At 39.6% G+C, this 20,782-nt stretch overlaps 1 protein-coding gene across 1 annotated transcript in view; it reads left to right on the top strand.

Moving 5' to 3' along the window:
• ranbp10 (RAN binding protein 10) overlaps nt 1-20,782 on the top strand; it is a 127,056-nt gene that overhangs the window by 25,959 nt on the left and 80,315 nt on the right. Inside the window, exons 2-3 of the mRNA XM_030130010.1 lie at nt 4,030-4,141; nt 10,336-10,388. Coding sequence (XP_029985870.1) covers nt 4,030-4,141; nt 10,336-10,388 — 165 coding nt within the window. The remainder of the gene's footprint in view (nt 1-4,029; nt 4,142-10,335; nt 10,389-20,782) is intronic.

Below are 20,782 nucleotides of genomic sequence, written 5' to 3'. Positions count from 1 at the left end.
ACTGCAAATCAGTGACTTCTGCTGTTGTGTATGTGTATGTGTAGGCCGTCAGGTAAACCCGGTTTTTGTTTCATCTCGCTCCGAACTTTCCAAACCACGCAATTTTGACATAAAAAAAAGATAATTGCATGTAGTGTATCAAAAAAAAAAGTTCTTGTTATACTCCTTCAGTATTTTTGTGATTGTTGTTTTATTACGGCACTAGCTCAGCTTTAGCGAAATGCGATTTCTCCATCCGCAACGGTGCGTCGGTCGTCACATGATTGTAACTGACCAGTGCGGTGACCGAAAAATGTAAACAAACGCTACACATGGCTGCCTCCATGGTTAACAGGAAGTAGCAAAAGTCATAACAACGATGTGGAAAATACTCAAATAATTCATCGTCAGACGAGTGGAAGAGATTATAAACACTTCCGGATGTGTTGTAGTGGTATAAGCAACAACAATACACCGTGTATATTGGATGTCAGTCAGAGAAAGAGTCTCTGAAGCCGTTTGTTTACATACACGGACCTAGCCCGACACACACACCCGACTAATGAGTCGAGTGTGTGTCTTGACCTCCGCCGAACCCCTGAGACTGACTCACCGAACCCCTAGGGTTCGATCGAACCCAGGTTAAGAACCACTGGTTTAGACCCTTTAACATCCACTTGTACTCGGGCACGGGCCGCGGTACGTTATGAACGCAACATCACATTGTAGGTCCTGCAAAAGTTTGAAAGTTTAAAGTTTGATGTTTGCACTATGGATACTTGTCACTTTATTTTATTCTATTTTTCTATTTATATATATATATTATATGTGTGTAAATATGTATGCCTAATGCCAAGAGCTGCTGGACGAAATTTCATTGTGCCTCGCATAATGACAAAGATTCTATTCTATTCTATTCTATTCTATTCTATTCTATTCTATTCTATTCTATTCTATTCTATTCTATTCTATCTGCAGGAAAGGTGTGAGCGTATCCAGGTACAGCAGGCATGTGGATACTCAGTGTGAAAGCACCGTTAGTGTCAGTTAGGGACAGAGCCGTATGAACATTTCATATCATGGTTATTGTGACCAAAATTATCAAAGAAATCACTATAATCGCAGTATTATTGAAATGTGCTCAAAATGTTCAAAAAGTACTGATACACACACTGAAGTAATTTAACCAACTTGTATTTTGAAAAAAACAAACAAAAAAACCCAAATAGAATAATAGGCACAATGCACTTTCTGTTGCAGAAACGTTCAAATATTAACATGTAAACATCAAACATACACATGTGCATTAAAGATGGAACCTTATGGACACTGTTTGACCATTTTCCAGATCAAGTTTGAGTTGTTTGTGCATTAATCAAACACAGTTATCATGATAATTAGAATTTAAACGGTAATACTGACCGTCTGCGATTTTATTGCCGTTTATCGTTATACCGGTAATCGTTATGTCCCTAGTGTCAGTAGAAGTAGAGCTGCGCAGTATATGGTTTGAGCATCGACATTGCGATGTGCGTGTGCGCAATAGTCACATTGCAGGTCCTGCAATGTAGGAGGTAAATGAACTGAATGTGTTCTCATCTAAGTTCATCCTGGGGACTGGACACACACTGCACACAGAGGTCCACCAATCACAGCCCTGCTTAATCAGTTTGGAGTGAGTCGCTGGTAACAACATTGAAAAACGAGCAATGAACCAGAGAAAAATCACCGTAAATGAAGACTTGGTGCCAAAAAGAAAAGCACTGTCAGTTGTGTGGAATTATTTCAGCTACAGATGGATGAAACTGAAACGTGTTCTGAGCCCACAGTGTCTGACAGCCGTCCACAAAATGACAGGAAACAACTAGTTTGAACATTTACGTCGGCACCACACAGATATCATATCCTCCTGAGTAGTTTTGCATATCGCAATATCTATCGGAGGGTTATGAAAAATCTAGTGCTGGGCAACAATTGAAATTTTTAATCACAATTAATCGCGTGGATTTCTGTGATTAATCGCGATTAATAGTTATATGGGGGGTTTTGCCAGCATCAACAGCGTGTATTTCCTTTCAGTGATATTTCAGACTGCAGTACTCCGCTGATAAAAATAATTGCACATGTCAGTGCTTCCAAACACCTGTGTCCCCCCCCCCCCACCATCTGAAGACATTTCAAATGCAAATGTCCATGGAACAGACCGCTACTGTTACACATGTTTATGTCTACACAGGTTTATTTACACTTGTGAGTGACTGACAGGAGTCTTAAGCCCTCCCCAAATGCTGTCATTGGTTGAAACGCAAGATGACACCGATTGTCAAACCAACCCTGATCCACATCCCCGTTCCAAAAAAACCCCCCAAAAAAAACCAACATCCTCCTGTTCCTGTGACCCATGATTTACCTACGAGTGTTCACAGAGCCACAGCAATGCACTGAAAAAAGAATATGTGATGTTCAGGTGTTCAAAGTAAACAAAGGGGGCCCTCTAGTGGTCAGAATAAGTGTCACTAACGTATGTTTTGTCCTTGCGGTGTTCCCGTAGTCAGTTCAGACATAAGAAGGAACTAACAGACACGTTTCTTTCACTCTGTTTGTATGGCCCCAAAAACGTTTGCCTGTGAGTATTTTCTGTTCAGTTGTTGTCAGAATGAATAGTATCAAATATCTCTGATGTGAACCTTTGTTTCTGGATAAAAAGACGTTGTAAATCTTAAATTAATCTGTAAATGCTAATCGTTAGCGTGTCTATAGATTTTCCCATTCAAGTTAGCATCGAGCTAGCGGTCTTTTCCCCATTCATTTAAATGTATAATGCCATGTAAATGTACTAAGGCAGTGAACAGAACTCAGACATGTTTAGTTTGTATGTGTCAGTTTTACAGTGAGTCTACAGGAACAGATCTGGACACAAGTTTTGGGCGTCCGTCTTTTCTTGTTAAACCTGTTATCTATCTGCAGCTAATCGCTACACACACACAAGCAGAAGAATAGGAGTTAGAATAAAACGGCATTAACAGAAGAGAAAAAAAATTCTTGGCGTTATTTAATGAATGCATTAACGTGGTAATAACATGTTAACTTGCTCAGCCCTGAAAAAAATCACAATGTCAGTTTTTTCCGATATCGTGCAGCCCTAAGTAGAAGTGTCTTTGTGTGTGCTTTGCCCAGAGTGCTGTTTGTCAGGCAGAAGGGTACCATCCTTTGGCTAGTGCAGTAAGTGAGAAGAGCAGAATGAAGCGTAGATGTGTCCTTTCTATACTGCTGTGTCCACGTATGACCTCAGCCTTCCAACCACCTGGGGAAAACTCCCAAATGGGCTGATTAGATTAACGGGCAATCAGCAATGAAATAAAAGCTGGGTTTTGTTCAGGATTCCACTCAGCTGATTAGTCAATGTGAGCTCAGAACCAAAACAGCCCCCTACCAAGGTTAGAATAGTTTTGGATTTTTCATTATACTTTAGTTTTATTTAGTTTTGGCTTTTTTTTCTCTAATTCAGTTTGTTTTAATTAGTTTTTAGAGCAGTTTGCTAGTTTTTATTAGTTTTCATTTTTTCCTAAATGGTTAGTTTTAGTTTAGTTTTAGTTTTTTCTTATCTTTTATCTTTCTCGCCGTCGTATTCAGAGAAATTAGTGATGCATGGATTGCCAGGTAGAGTGGGGATGAGGAGCCGACTCAGAACAACTAGTGACGGACCGTGACGGGCTGAAAGACGATTTGATATCAATCTGACACTGACAAAGATGAAAACGACAGGAATTTTATCCATAATTTTTATTCATTTTAGTTAGTTTTGTAAACACACAACACAGTTTCAGTTGATTATGTTTTTTTTTCTTCTTTTAATTATAATTTTTATTTATTTCAGTTAATGAAATGCTTTTCAATTGTAGTTTTTGTCATTTGGCTCCTTTTGGTTAACAATAATAACCTTGCCCCCTACTCCAACTGTGTCAGATCCACTTTGTTGAGGACTTCCCTCCTCACATAGAATTATCTGGCCACATTGTTCAATTACACTCTGTATTTCTGTTCTCTTAGGCCACGGCAAGAACCACAAGGATGCCGCATCAGTGCGAGCCACACACCCCATCCCTGCCGCCTGTGGGATTTACTACTTTGAAGTCAAGATTGTCAGCAAAGGCCGAGACGGGTAAGCAGAACCTCCGCTGGCAGCATGGGTGTGTGTGGGCCACAGTCTGTGTACAGTGACGGCTCAGTTTATTTCTATACACATATATTTGTGTCATCAGTAAAACCAAGAACACATGAACTCAAGAGAGACAATAGCCTGATGCAGCACAACAAAATATCTTCTTCAACCCACGGTGTGTTACTTTTCTGGATTAAAACCGTGTGCTTACATTATATCAGACATTTCCAATGGTGTTTAAATTAGACTCAAATGTATAAACTATTAAAGTCCATTTCATTCAGTCCCCTGTTGATTAGGGCTGTTAGAAAATAGTGGTTCTGCAATATATTGTGATATTTCATATTACAATACTGAATCAATATTAAAAAAGTACTGTATGGATATTTTTAGGTATTTATTCAAATGCAGATATTGTGGAGGTTCATTTTAGTTTTTTATTTTTCTTTATTGTTTATATCTTATTTATTATCATTTAGCACTGTTTTATTCAGTAATGTTGGTTCCTTTGTTGGACTGAACTCAAATCCTGTTCTGATGTTAGTTGTGAACTAATAGAATCTGAACATTTGAACAGGATCTGAAACTGGAATGTCTGGAAAACACAATTTCAGTTTGAACACAGTTGGAACATTTGGTGATAGAACATTAGATCCTGTTGGGATCAAATACAAATGTGTTTAGGATTTGGGCAGATTTATGATGGAATTCAATTCTTCCAGGAAATAATAATTTAAAAAAAGAAACAAACAAAAAATGGCCTTTTTAACAGTATCATGATATATTGTGATATATCATTTTGTGATCCCAGTATCGTGATATATATCGTATGTCCAGATTCTTGCCGATACACAGCCCTACTGTGGATGTTCTGCCATAAATGTTAAACTAATGTTTATGTAACTTGACTCCAGATTTCACCAGAGTCATTTGTAAGCCCTTAATATTATTTATTTTTGGTTTCTGCTTCGTTAACATGAACACACCGTACAAACGAACATCTCGGCCCAATCCCAGTTCACCCCTTGGCCCCTCCCCCTTCATTTTGCACGTTCACGTGAAGGGGTAGGGGTATCCCGATTCTCGATGAGTCAGAGGGGAGGGGCTAAGGGGGAGGGCTGTTTGACCCTCCAAACAAAGATTTTGCAGGACCACACGATAAACGGAGGGTATGAGAAATCTCCCATAATTCTGTTCAAATCATCGGCAAGATGGAGGTAAACACAGGGAAAAAGTGCAGCAGTGATGGAAGTGCATCCTGAACTTGTCTTTGGAACTTCCAATCAACTAGTACGCAAAAATCCTAACAAAATGATATAATAATAGATGACTATACGACTCCTCCTACCTGACATGTTTTTACCATCAGTCTGGCCCTCATAGCTGTATGTGTTTTACAAAATGCAGCTAGAACAATGAAAAGAGCACCTAGAATCCCCTAGATTTTGGACAGTTTGAGGTTCCAGTGATCCAGATTTATTTAGTAAAGTAGGAAAATAAACCTGTGCAGCTCTTCACTATTGGTGATTGTTTATCAGGAGTGACTCTGCACCTTCTTTTGTCAAAGTGTTTAGATTTGTGCTTTCAAAACTCACCTTTTGACCTGTACTCTACACTGGAACTGAAATTCTTCCTCCGTCCTCCCCCAATAAAAATCTCATGTTGCATAATATAATGTTAACACTCCCGGTTCCAGTTGAGCAGCTTAGTGCGAACAGAACAAAGCTGTGGTGTAAAACTGCCATGTGGGAGTGTCTGCGTGTCAAACCACTGCCTGACTAGGCTGTAAAAAGGAAAAAAAAAGAATCCAAATCTACTGAACTGGTTGACTTCAGGCCTCAGAGGGCAATGACACCGTCTGGTTCACTAGGACAGGTTTTTTTCTATAGAACATGCAGTGGTGGTTTGCAGTGGTTTATGGTTATACCGGTAATCGTTACGTCCTTAGTTCAGTCATACAGTATGGAATGGAAGTGTTCAGATGCTCCTTTCAGCATCGGTCCCTGTCCGCATTTAAAAGCCATGAAAACAAAAACTGTTTCTCAAATCTGTTTAATTGAAGTCTGTTATTGTATTTTTTTTTGCTTCATGTGCTGATGTGCTGATACTGTCTAAATTCGATACTGTCTGTATTTATTGGGATTACCTTAGGACACAGGTGTCAACCATACGGCCCGGGGGCCAAAATCGGCCCGCCAAAGGGTCCAATCTGGCCCCTGGGTTGAATGTGTGAAATCCAAAAATTACACTGAAGATATTAACAGTCAATGGTGTCAAAATTGTTTTATGTCAGGTTCCATACAAACACATATAAACTAGCTAGATCTCAGTTGGGTCAGACCAGAAAAACACAATCATAATAACCTATAAATAATGACAACTGCAGATTTGATCTTTTTTTTTAGTTTAAAAAGTAAAATTACATGAAAATGTTTACATTAACAAACTATCCTTTTACAAAAAATGTGAATAACCTGAACAAATATGAACAACCTGAAATGTCTTGAGATAAGTAAATGCAATTTGACCAATATTCTACCTGTTACTAAATGTTTTGTGTATTTGTAATTGTAATATAAGTTGTAATGCACATGTGTAAATGCTAAACTGATGAACTGAGGCAGAATATTGTTAAAATTATACTTGTTTTTCTTAAGACATTTCAAATTCTTTACATTATTCAGATTTTTAACTACACGTTGTAGCTGTAAATATTATCCTAATGTAACTGTACTTTTTTCACTGGTATTATTTTCCTGGTCCGGCCCTCTGCAGATCAAACTGGGCTGAATGTGGACCTGAACTGAAATGACTTTGACAGAACGGCCTGAGGTTGTTCTTAGGTTTTAGCTTAGTTAGAAATAGGGATTGTTTTCATGGTAAATTGTGCCGTTTGTTTAATGTCGTGGGCCCCGTTTATAAGCTCTGCATGGCTTCCGGGGTTACCCTTTGTACTAAATCATATCTTGCTGGAAATTCTGAATACAACTTGCGTACAAATGTTAAATGCTTTGTAAATAAACGTGAACTGAACTAGGCTCCTCTGGAAGAACTGGACAGTGTCTCAGGATGATTTACTCTGTTTGACTGGACCAAACAAAGTGTACAGCAGGGCCGTCAAACATGCGTCCCGGGGCCCAAATGTGTCCTCCCCCCCCCCCCCCCAAAAGGTTCCAGTCCAACCCCTGGGATGAATTTCCAAAGTGTATAAATTCCACAGTCCAGGCTGTGGAACTCATGTTAGTGTGGGTTCCACATCCAGACCAATCTGATCTACAGTCAAATAATAACAGCAGAAGAACCCACACAAAAGAACCACTGCAGATTTACTACTGGGTTTGATGGGAAATAATAATATTACATTATGTCTGTAAATAATGACAACTAAAAATGTTTGTCTTTGTTTTAGTGCAAAAAATCACATTAAATTCTGAAACTCTTTCCATTTCCAAACTCTCCTGTACCAATAAAATGTGACTAACCTGAACAAATGTGTCCAACCTGAAATGTCTGTATTAAATTCAGTCCAGTTTGAACTCTTTTCTTCCTGTTCCTCAGTGTTTAGTGTCTTTGGAGATCTGATCCAGAATGCACATGCAGATAAGGATGGAACCATATGAAAATTTCCTATCACAGTTATCATTATTATCACAGTATTGTTGAAATTGTGCTCAAAATGTTCAAAAAGTACTGATACACACACTGAAAGAATTTAACCAAGTTCTATTAAAAGAAAAAAAAAACAAACAAAAAACAAATAAAATAACAGTCCCACTGTCCCTTCTGTGTCAGAAACATTCACATATTAACCCTTAGTGGTCTGAGTCTATTCTGTCTGTTTTTCAGTCCTTTTGATTTGGCCTTTATATACTATAGAAACAAATGTTTACTATACCCATGTTTGGATCTGTTTTTTCAGCACAACTTCATCTATATCATCTGTCTGTTATTTTTTCACTTTAACCTACTATAAAAACACAAAAGGACAGAAAACACACAAAATATATAAAATCTGATTTGAAAAATGTATATAATTTATTGCATAAATAACACACAGATGTTTAACGAACCTTTTCACAGACTTTAAAAGTGAATATTGGTTCAAATATTAGGTATAGAAAATTAAAATTGGAATAAATTCAAACTATACTCAAATATTTGACATAAAAGCAGATCTGTACAGAGGGTTTATTCCCTTAAAGTGCGGTAATCAAACACGGTTATCATGAGAATTAGAATTTAAACGCTAATACTAACAGTCTGTGGTTTTACCACGGTTTATGGTTATACCGGTAATCATTACATCTCTACATGTAGAAATGATAAGTGGAGGCAGAATATTGTTTAAATTACAGTGATTTATCTTAAGAGATTTCAATTTTTTCAGGTTATTCACATTTTTTTTATTTGGATAGTTTATAAAAGTAAGTATTTCCATAATTGAATGGGTTTTTTGAACTAAAACACAGACATAAATTGTCAGTTGTCATTATTTATCAGTTTCTTTCGTTCTTATTTGACTGGTTGGGTCCACTGCAGATCAGATCAGACTGAATGTGGAACCTGAAAGAGCAGGAGTTTGAGAATCCTGCTGTAGTTTGTCATCATTGTCTTCACAGTTGTTTTCTATGAGTGGGAAAAATCTTATTGGATATTTCTACCACTTGAGTTAAAGCTTAACGTGTCTATGAACTTAGCATAAAATACAAATATAATATCAAAGATGACTGTCCAAGCTTAAACAAAATATGTGAACGAAACTGAACATTCCTAAATAGAACAGAACTTTCTTTAAAAAGGTCTTTTTCTGGCCCTTTATTGACGATAGATACACCATCAGCAGAACTAAACATGTTAAGAAAAGGTGTTAGCACTTAGATAACCTTAAATATACCGCAGTCACACTAAAAAGTCAGTTACATTGAACATGAAGATTAAAATTACATAATATAATCAGATAAATAGCTACATTGATGGTTAGCTAGGAGGTAGTAGCTAATGTTACCTTATTAATATATGTGGGACAGTGAATTGAGATCTTTTATTTTGTTTGTGGAAGTAATCACACATTGAGTCTTTATGAATGTGTAAATTTAACTTTCCCCTTAAATCATAGCCTCCCTCTGTTTCACTAAACATTTCTTGAATATTGCCTGGCAGTCAGTTTTTGTTACATTACAATTCACTGTTGGTTTTATCTTTTTACATCCTTTTACAAATAACAATCTGGTTTCTTCAGCTTTCACTCAGGACCAAGAATCAACCTTTAAATTTGAGGGAAATGTTAAATCTGTGTTGATGAATATCAGTAATGACTGATAAAAAAGTGTTTATCATGATAAGATTTTTGACCTCATCTCCCAGTCCTAAATGCAAATCAATGCAGAGGCTTATATGTGACTAGGGTTGGAACCATTACCAGTAGAACCATAAATGGTGGTTAAATCCCAGATGGTTAGTATTACCGTTAAATTCTAATTCTCATGATAACTGTGTTTGATTACCGCACTTTTAGGGGAAAAAATGCCTATGTACAGATCTGCTTTTATGTCAAATATTTGAGTATAGTTTTAATTTATTACAATTTTAATTTTCTATACCTAATATTTGAACCAATATTCACTTTTAAAGTCTGTGAAAAGGTTCGTTAAACATCTGTGTGTTATTTATGCAATAAATTATATACATTTATCAAATCAGATCTGATATATTTTGTGTGTTTTCTGTCCTTTTGTGTTTTTATAGTAGGTTAAGGTGAAAAAATAACAGACAGATGATATAGATGAAGTTGTGCTGAAAAAACAGATCCCAAACATGGGTATAGTAAACATTTGTTTCTATAGTATATAAAGGCCAAATCAAAAGGACTGAAAAACAGACAGAATAGACTCAGACCACTAAGGGTTAATATTGGAATGTTTCTGACACAGAAGGGACAGTGGGACTGGTATTGTATTTGATTGATTGATGGATTGATTGATTTTTAATAGAACTTGGTTAAATTCTTTCAGTGTGTGTATCAGTACTTGAACATTTTGAACACCATTTCAACAATACTGTGATAATAATGAGAACTGTATAATTTTGGTCCCAATAACCCTGATATGACATTTTCATCTGGTTCCATCCCTGTATGTGACTGTTTTGGACTTCATTTCACCCAGTTTTTCTTGTGTTTTTGTGGTTGCGTGCAGGTATATGGGCATCGGCCTCTCTGCCCAGGGAGTCAACATGAACAGACTGCCTGGTGAGTAACATGAAACACATGAAGCAAACATTACAGCGGCAGGTAGGTCAGTAGACGGGTGCATGGATCCATATTTGATTAGACAGAGCCATACTGGAATTCACTTCAGGATGAGAGGGTGGGCGGCGGAAGACGTCACAAATCACTGATACTTGTGCGGTGGAACAATGGGACGGCACAATCAGCAAGACGGGGGTGAAATAAGGATACCCAAGGTCATCCCACATTAACAGCGGTGGATTGTGGGTACTTCATGGCACCAGTGTCCAGCAGTAATATTGGCGGGGTGGGCTGGGGCCAAGCTTTCAGTGACTCGGACGTGGGCGAGCCCAGGACAAAAACATCCCACAGCACCGTCTTTGTTCAGTACCGGTTCCACGCAGGACCATCTACAGCTGGGGGGTCAAACTCATGTTCTTCAGGTTCCACATTCAGCCCAGCTGGATCTCAAATGGGCCAGAACCAGGAAAGTAACAGCAGCAGAACCTAGAAATAATGACGACTTTTTCTCTTTGTTTTAGTGCAATAAAAAACCATTCAGTTATGAAAATATTTACATTTGCAAACTGTCCTTTAACATAAAACCTGAATAACCTGACAAAAATGAAATTTGTAAGAAAAATAAGTGCAGTTTTAACAATATTATGCCTCAACTTATCATTTATACAAGTGCATTACACAGAATGTAACAAGTAGGGCTGTAAGAAAATATCAGTTCTGCAATATATTGTGATATTTCATTTCATGATACTGTACTGATATTAAAAAGTACTGTATGGATATTTTTAGGTATTTATTCAAATGCAGATGTGGTGGAGGTTCATTTTAGTTTTTCTTAGTGTTTATATTTTATTTCTTCTTATTTCACACTCTTTTATTCAATAATGTTGGTTCCTTTGTTTGGATTGAACTCAAATCCTGTCCTGATGTTAGTTGTGAACTAATAGAATGTGAACATTTGAACAGGATCTGAAACTGGAATGTCTGGAAAACACAATTTCAGTTTGAACACAGTTGGAACATTTGGTGATAGAACATTAGATCCTGTTGGGATCAAATACAAATGTGTTTAGGATTTGTGCAGATTTATGATGGAATTCAATTCTTCAAGGAAATAATCATTAAACAAAAGAAACAAACAAAAATAACCTTTTTAACAGTATCATGATATATCGTGATATATTGCATCGTGATCCTAGTATTGTGATTTGTGTTGTATCACCAGATTCTTGCCGATACACAGCTATAGTAACAAGCATAATATTGGTAAAAATTTGGAGTTTTGAACCAAAATAAGAACAGTTTCTCATTCAGTTTCTCATTTGCTCAGGTCATTGTTCTTCTACTGGACAAGTTTTGCTTCAGAAGATCCAAACTAGTCCAGTTGAACCTATAACCTTGAAAAATCATTAGTCCATGTGCATTCTGGATCAGATCTCCAAAGACACTAAACACTGAGGAACAGGAAGAAAAGAGTTCAAACTGGACTGAATTTAATACAGACATTTCAGGTTGGACACATTTGTTCAGGTTAGTCACATTTTATTGGTACAGGAGAGTTTGGAAATGGAAAGAGTTTCACAATTTAATGTTATTTTTTGCACTAAAAACAAAGACAAATTTGATGTCGTCATTATTTATAGATATAATGTAGTGTTGTTTTCACATCCAACCAAGAGTCATTTTTTTTGTCAGTTATTATGCTATTATTTTACTTGAGATCATATTGGAACCTGAAACCAAAATGAGTTCCACAGCCTGGACTGTGGAATTTCTACACTATAAAGTCACCCCAGGGGTCGGACTGGAACCTTTGGGGGGACGCAGTGGGCCCCAGGACGTATGTTTGACAGCCCTGAGTTAGAGTGTGAAAGTAGAAGTGTAGAAGCTGTAGAAGTGCCAACATTTATGAGATTTGGGGATGGAAGTGAGAGGAGCTGAGGACATGTGGCGTTGCTATAGTAACTGGATGTGGATAGTGGGTTTGTTGTGAACAGTGTGAGTGCAGCTGCAGATCGAACATGTTGGGACGCGTCACTGTTGTATCAGTGACAGATGATGTGGACTCCGGTCCGTGGTCTGACCTCACACTAATGTGACAGCAGCCAAACATAGACTGCCCAAACTGGACTCTGCATAGGAGTTATTTTTGGACCTGAGCCTTCATTAACACTAGGGCTGTTAGAAAATATCAGTTCTGCAATATATCACGATATTTCATTTCACAATACTGTATCGATATTAAAAAGTACTGTATGGATATTTTTAGGTATTTATTCAAATGCAGATATAGCGGAGGTTCCTTTTAGTTTTTTGTTTTTCTTTACTGTTTATGTCTTATTTAATATTATTCAACATTGTTTTATTAATATTGGTTCTTTGAATCCTCCTAAAAGTACTTTTTTCTGTCTGAGAGGCAGATGGGAGTTCCTTTGGAAACTAGGAGAATTAGAAACATGTTGTGATAGAACATTACATCCTGTTCTGATCAAATAAAAATGTGTTTAGTGTTTGTACAGATTTTTGGTGTAATTCAATCCTTCCAGGAAATAATCTTTAAAAAAAAAATTGCCTTTTTAACAGTATCATGATATATCGTGATATATCGTATCGTGATCCTAGTATTGTGATTTGTATCATATCGCCAGATCCTTGCCAATACACACCCCTAATTAACACCCACATTATGTATGTATTTGAAGCATTTTGGTATGCCTACTGTAACATCAGTCGCTTTTTCATCGGACATCTGCGCAAAACTTTACCAATATTTACTAAATGTTGGAAAGACATAAGTGCATAGTGTGTTTTTTTTCCATTAAATCACAAATGCAATGATTTGTTTATTTATTATCGTGAGATGGCACAAGATGTCATTCCATAAACATGATGACGAACGTAAATATGGTGTTGATTTACAGATATATTCATTATTATTATATATCCCCCCTCTATCTCCTACTAAATGAAAAAACGGTGTGGTTTCCTGGTGTGTCCACACATACACACACGTGTCTTCTTCTTCGTTTGTTGTAATGTCCGTCAACATCCAATTTTTTAATTCACCTGACTCTAGTTGTGAAAAAAGGTCTTTCTATTGCAGTTTTGCATGATATACCATTTGCGCTATGCCCGAAAAACCACCTCTTGCCAGTGCAAAAACTTTTAATCGAAAATGACACTTGTGGCGAAATTGTTGTTTTCCCATGAAGCAAATTCTTATGTGCAAGTTATATTTACGCAGTTTGAGGGTCGATGGAAAAGTGACAAGTGACAGATGCAACAAGAAAAGCACTCGGAGAGCGCAGACCTCCACCAAGACAGATTCCCCCCGATCACCTCCAAAATTTAATCATTTCTTCCCTGTGCCAGTATCACCAGTATCAACTTTCCCTGAAAATTTCGTGAAAATCCATCCATAACTTTTTGAGTTATCTTACAGACAGACAGACAGACCCTGATGAAAACAGAACCTCTGTTGTTTCAGTTGGTGGAGGTAAAAACAACTGTGTACTGCCTTCAGCTAGAACTCTTCAAAATATTGTACATGTTAGATATTACCATGTGTGTATGAAAATCCAATGAAAAGACTGATTAACTCTTTCAGTGCAACGGGCCGATCAGATCGGCTTTAGAGAACACGCCACATTTGTGTACAAACAAACCATCCACCCCCATTTCTTTCTCACATTTCAATGACGTTCTTTCTGTGTCCCCCTTTTGAGACCAAGCAGACGGGAATTTGAGGTCACGCGACCGAATAATATTTTTATATGTTTTTAATGTTTCTTATTCTCCGGTGTTTCATCAGAGGGAGCCCTCCATGCCGGGGGGCGGCTGTGGACTCCGGGGGCTGTGGCGCCTTCTCTCACTGGGGTCCGCTCCTTTCTGGTGGGTGGGGGTCCCAGTTGGCCCTCTCCCACTAGTTGGGATGCGGGGCTGTGTTACTGGTGCCTGGTCGCCGGGGTCGGCGGCTGCCTCCTGGTGCGGACGGCTCCCTGAGACAGCGCCTCCTAAACTGATGTTTTACTTTTACTTGTACATTTTTGTTCTGGTCTACCCGTGCTCAGTCAGTCTTCTTAAGTATGTGTGAGCTGGTGGGTTTGCATGTATATGTGTGTGTGTGTGCGGGTGAGTGTGTGTGTGTATGTGTGCATGTGTGTGTGTGTGTGTGTGTGTGTGTGTGTGTGTGTGTGTGTGTGCGGGTGAGTGGGTGGGTGTGGGTGGGGGGGCGGTACTGATTTTTAAACTGATATGTAAAGCACTTTGTGCTACAGTTTTTAATGTATGAAAAGTGCTATATAAATAAAGATGATTATTATTGTTATTATTATTATTATTATTATTATTATTATTATTATAAATTATGCAAATTACGATCAATAATGAATCGGCTGCGTCCGGTGCGTTTTGAATCTAATCAGCAATCGGTCGGATGTTACCGAGCGGTTTCCTGAAGGATTCTTCAAATATTATAAAAACGACGCGAAATACTGAAAAACGGCCAAATTCTGTGGCACTTTTAAGGCTTATTAGCCCCTTAACTGTCTGGCACTTAAAGAGTTGAAAAAAACTAACCCTTTAAATATAACCAGTCTTCTCTTGTTCTGTCTCTGTCCATGAACATAACTGACAGGAATCCAAAATGCTTCCAGATCCCAGACCTCAGAGCAGACGCAGGCTCTTCCATCTCTGGTTCTGTACTTGTGACTCTGCTCTGTCCACGTTCAGCATGTGGACGGTGCGTGGACCGCTTACATGTCCGTTTAGGAAACCAAATATTGCTCATGGGTTCCACTTGCGTCCACCCTGCTCATACGGTGTGCGTTCCGCTTCAGGGTTCGTGTGGAAACTTAAGGCAAGTGTTTGCGTTCTTCACGTAAGCTCCATGTATTCGTCCGGTACACCCCTGTATTGTATTCAGTGATGAAAGTGTTTCAGTTTTTGCTGGAAATCTGTTTTTTTTTCCGAAAAGTGAGCATATGTTCCGGTAAATTAAATGTGTCCGGATCATTTCCGTCTGTTTTGGCCACATTTCAGCCGGAAAATTATGCATAAATCATTCCAAAAAGTGTAAATTCTGTTTTTTTGGGTCCGTCTCATGGGCGGGGCCATATTGTTTTCTTCTCCATTCGTATTAACCAATGAGATGCTCGTTCACAACGCGGAACTTGTATCGACAGCTCTGATTGGTCCGTCGATGACACGTGAATCTACCCATGACAATATCTGAAGGACATCAGTAAGAGAATTAGTGGAACAGAATGTTTAAGTACACATATCAAGATTTGATCATGTTTGACCATATTCCTGTGTCACATGTATTTTTTCATAAATTTTGAACCTTATTGCTTTCCAGGTTTGTGCTCCCACAGTGCAGCAGAATGCACCTAAGAGCATGCAGAATGAAATGCTCAGAAAAGTTCAGTTTTTTTTTTCTTTCCTCATTTTCATCACTGTGTATTGAAGGCCCCGAACCGAACAAACGATTGCACTCTTACACCCTGAGTATTCAGTACCGAATATGACACTAAAAACAACCAGTTATTTTTTTGGACAGATCCTAAACAACTGATTGATCTAAAACATTGTAATTTGACATTTTCATTCCTGTTGAAGTGGTTCCTTTTGCTATTATCCAAACACTAACCCTGTTTAGAAATAGAAACCAAGTAATCCTCATTGATGGGATGCTTTACAAACTGGAGGTATGCACCAGTGTTTGCACTAATAGTGACTGATGGGTAATGTCACTTTTAACATTCTAAAGTGGAAACAGTGGCTAAGGGTGAATAGGAAAAAAAAATCGTTATGAATACTTAATAGATTTCTTTTTTTACAGTTACTTTATTTACTGTACTTTCAGGACTGTAAGCCCCACCCACCCCGTCTCCAGCATCTTACCGTTGATTCATTGATGCCAAGCTTAATGCAGCAGCTCTATTTTCTTCTTCATCAGCCGGATCGATCGTTAGCCCAGAAAACATATATTAGCCGCATCATTTTAGAGCCGTGGGTTCACAGTGTGTGGAAAAAAGTAGCGGCTTATCGACTGAAAAGTACAGTAGTTTCTTATTTATTTGCTAATTGCTTTGAGCTCCTTCAGTTGCCATCTTATCTTGGTGGAGGGGTTTTCTGTGTCTTAAACAAAATAAAGAAACTGAAAATAGCATCTCCAGTAGCTATTGGACAAAATGTCAGTTTAAATATTGGTATCAGTCAATAATTTTGCGGTCAGTTCATTCCCATATGGAACTTAATCCTGGAGCAGCGTGCTACTAACACTACGACACAAGGTGATGAAAAGGACAGAGGAATGTGAACTGCAGCGTTACTGGCCTTATTTATTTGCTAACAGATGGTTGTAAGGTGAGTTGAGCGGCTCCTCTGACGACACAGCAACGAGTAAACAAACCCAGGAACTTTAATAATGTTTGTCCTCTGAGAAACATTACAGTTATTTCCCCGGATAAATCTGACATCAGATAATCAGCAAGTAAATTATGAAGTCAACATGTGCTCAGTGTGAGTCTGCAACCATGACAGGAACTGGAACAGGAACTTCCTTTGACTCCAGTCAGATTCCCAGTAGAACATACTAAAGCAGAGCAGCCTACTGTTAAACCACAGCTACACTGTCTTTAAAATAACTGAAGAACACAGAAGTTCACAGAACAACAACACAACACTGACTATTATTGTGCCTGCACAAAGTCAGAAATACCTCAATGGGGAAATGTAATTTTAGAAATGTAGTGAGAAAAGGTAAAAAAAAAGGGTCATGTTTACACTCAGACTCTATGAAGCACTGAACCCTAAATGATCAGCCTGTTTTTCAGTGTGTCGTCTGTCTGTCAGGGTCAATAAGGCGACGGTCAGACTAGTGCTGCCGCCATTAGTCGACGTAGGCGACATATTCAACCATAAAAATTAGTCGACGGCAATTTTTTTAGTCAACGTGTCGTTTTATTATTGACCGCCATTTATTTTTGGTCTCCCTCCCCGTCTCAAATGCAGAGATCTCCCTACAACCGCTGCCAGAGACAAGTGGGTGTGGCCGTGGCTTGATGGCATGGGTATGCCACGGGTATGCCACGGGTATGCCACGGGTATGCCACGGGTATGCCACGGATATGCCACGGGTAAGCCACGGGTATGCCACGGGTATGCCACGGGTAAGCCACGGGTATGCCACGGGTAAGCCACGGGTATGCCACGGGTAAGCCACGGGTATGCCACGGGTATGCCACGGGTATGCCACGGGTAAGTCACGGGTAAGTCACGGGTAAGCCACGGTATGCCACGGGTATGCCACGGGTAAGCCACGGGTAAGCCACGGGTAAGTCACGGGTATGCCACGGGTATGCCACGGGTAAGCCACGGGTAAGCCGCAGCACCTGTGTGATCCATGCCAGCACTGGCACCTGCAGCCATACGACTGTACCTCAGAGAGAGAGAGAGAGAAACCCCTGTCTTATAAGCATTGTAGAGCGTATTCACACCTGAAAAGTCCTTTGGTCCGCTTGTTTGATTCGGATCAAATGTGGACTTTATTTTTTTCATTTGCGTCGGATCGCATTCACATTGCACTTTTTGCTGGTGGACCAAAATGCGTGACCAGAAGCACGCATGTGACGAACTGCGCTGGCATTGGACAGAAAAGTCAGGGGCGGGGTGAACCAGAGACGGCCGGTGTTGATGAAAATAGACGCGGTGCTCCTACATACAGTTAGCATTTTCAGAATATAAATGGTATTTTTACTGACACAAATTTTCTAAAATAATGTTAACACTCAAGAACAGCTCAGTCGGAGCCAGTTTCATCATGTGGACATGTGACCAGATGTCAGTGACACATTCAGTGTCCTCGTTGGTCCTCCTCTGTCCACAGCTCATGTCTGCTGTTCACTCTGAACACCTGTAAACATCTGCTCCTTCCAGAGGCTACGGTGGCTCGTCAAACACAAAAAGGCTCAAGATCCCTTGGTTCGGTTCGAGGTCGGTTCTGTTCACAGCAGAAGTGAACCGGCCCAGAGTCCGTTTGGAAGCAGACCCAGACCACCTAGAAGAGGTGGTCTGGGTCTGCTTGTTTGGTTCGAATCAGAGTTCGCATGTTTGTATTCACACCTAAAAAAAAGTCCGGACTTTCTGGGGAAACGAACTCTGGTCCGTTTTAAACGAACCAAACGTGGTAGGTGTGAATACAGCCTTAAGTTTCATTTAACCCCCGGTCCACTAAAACAGACACAACAAAATAACAAACTCTTGATTTTTATTTATTTTTTAATAAATCGTTTAGATTACTTGACTAATTGAAAAATTTGTCAAAAGATTAGTCATTAAAAAATTAGTTGTTCGTGGCAGCACTAGTTCAGACTGCAGGCAAATGTGGGTCAAATCCGATTTCTTTTTAGTTATATGTGACCTGTATCTGATCTGAAGACAGTTTGAGCAGCACCAATCTGATTTTTGTCAAATTCGACCCAGACCACTTTCATATGTGGTCCTAAATCTGACCTAGACCACTTTCATATGTGGTCCTAAATCTGATACATATCTGATATTTTCAGTGTGACTTCAGTCTGAACGTCCAGGTCACATTTATCTGACCTTTATGTCACTGAAATGCGACGAACATCTCAGTTGTCGGTCGGAGTGGAGGAAAACCAGATTTCCTTCTGTAAACACAGTGTGTGTCTGCGTGGTCTGGTATTCCATCAGGACCTCTTTAGTGCATGTGGGTCACTTCGGGGCCTCTTTAGTGCATGTGGGTCACTTCGAGGCCTCTTTAGTGCATGTGGGTCACTTCGGGGCCTCTTTAGTCCATGTGGGTCACTTTGGGGCCTCTTTAGTGCATATGGGTCACTTCGGGGCCCCTTTAGTCCATGTGGGTCACTTTGGGGCCTCTTTAGTCCATGTGGGTCACTTTGGGGCCTCTTTAGTCCATGTGGGTCACTTTGGGGCCTCTTTAGTGCATGTGGGTCACTTCGAGGCCTCTTTAGTGCATGTGGGTCACTTCGGGGCCTCTTTAGTCCATGTGGGTCACTTCGGGGCCTCTTTAGTGCATATGGGTCACTTCGGGGCCCCTTTAGTCCATGTGGGTCACTTTGGGGCCTCTTTAGTCCATGTGGGTCACTTTGGGGCCTCTTTAGTCCATGTGGGTCACTTTGGGGCCTCTTTAGTGCATGTGGGTCACTTCGAGGCCTCTTTAGTGCATGTGGGTCACTTCGGGGCCTCTTTAGTCCATGTGGGTCACTTTGGGGCCTCTTTAGTGCATATGGGTCACTTCGGGGCCCCTTTAGTCCATGTGGGTCACTTTGGGGCCTCTTTAGTCCATGTGGGTCACTTTGGGGCCTCTTTAGTCCATGTGGGTCACTTCGGGGTCACATTCAGTTCACACTCTAAACTGACAGAAGTCACATTTACTGTGAATCTGAATGAGCACAGAAAAAAAACACTGGATTTTACCAAAAAACCTGAGTTGTGCATGTGGACCTGCTGTGGGCGGAGCCTCAGTTTTGGGTGCCTGCGGTTGGCTGAATGCAGACCACATGCTGTGAAGTTCCTCTTGTCTTCAGTAGTCTGTGGGTAAAGTCGATGAAACTGCAGTACCATGAGTAGCAGGTGTGAACAGCTGTGTGCTTTTGGGGGGGGGGGGCAGAGGCTGGGCTGTGTGGTCACATGACTGGCTTTGCTTTTATCTGTCATCATGTTCTGGTGTTAAAAAGAGCAGAACCAGAACCAGTGTTCAGAACTCACAGCTCCTCCTTCAGCCTGAACTCTGTGCATGTGTGGATCCACTGTTTCTGTTTAAATCCAACAGTTTCCAGGTTGTTCCATACACACAAACAGTTGAATCTGGTCCCAGTCATGTGTCTGTCCAATTAGATTCAATTCACATCAATATTAGTTGAGTTCTAATTTTAAATGTGTGGGAAATGGGATTTTCAGTGTTCAGTGTAAATGTCCACAGAGTCCACATTCCACAGTGGATGTGGACAGTTTAGTTCCACATACAAGAGACTGTTCTAAGCTACAGGTGGATCCAACTGGAGGAGAATCGAAGTCATTTGGAATTTTGGATGAATTTTGGAAAATTGTAGATGTTGTGACCTTGCTGTGACCTTGAACTTTGTCCTACTGGGACCAAAATGTACTGGGCTGGTCCCAGGGCCTAGGCCTATCTGTGGGGACAATATTAGGATCACAATACAACATATCATGATATATCACGATACTCTTAAAAAGGCAATTTTTAAAAAATGATTATTCCCTTGACAAATTGAATTCCATCATAAATCTGCCCAAATCCTAAACACATTTGTATTTGATCCCAACAGGATCTAATGTTCTATCAGCACATGTTCCAACTGTGTTCAAACTGAAATTGTGTT

Source organism: Sphaeramia orbicularis, unplaced genomic scaffold, assembly GCF_902148855.1.
Source record: "Sphaeramia orbicularis unplaced genomic scaffold, fSphaOr1.1, whole genome shotgun sequence".
NCBI lineage: Eukaryota > Metazoa > Chordata > Actinopteri > Kurtiformes > Apogonidae > Sphaeramia > Sphaeramia orbicularis.
Note: the sequence above shows the minus strand (reverse complement) of the source record. Positions and strands in the feature narration are given on the sequence as shown.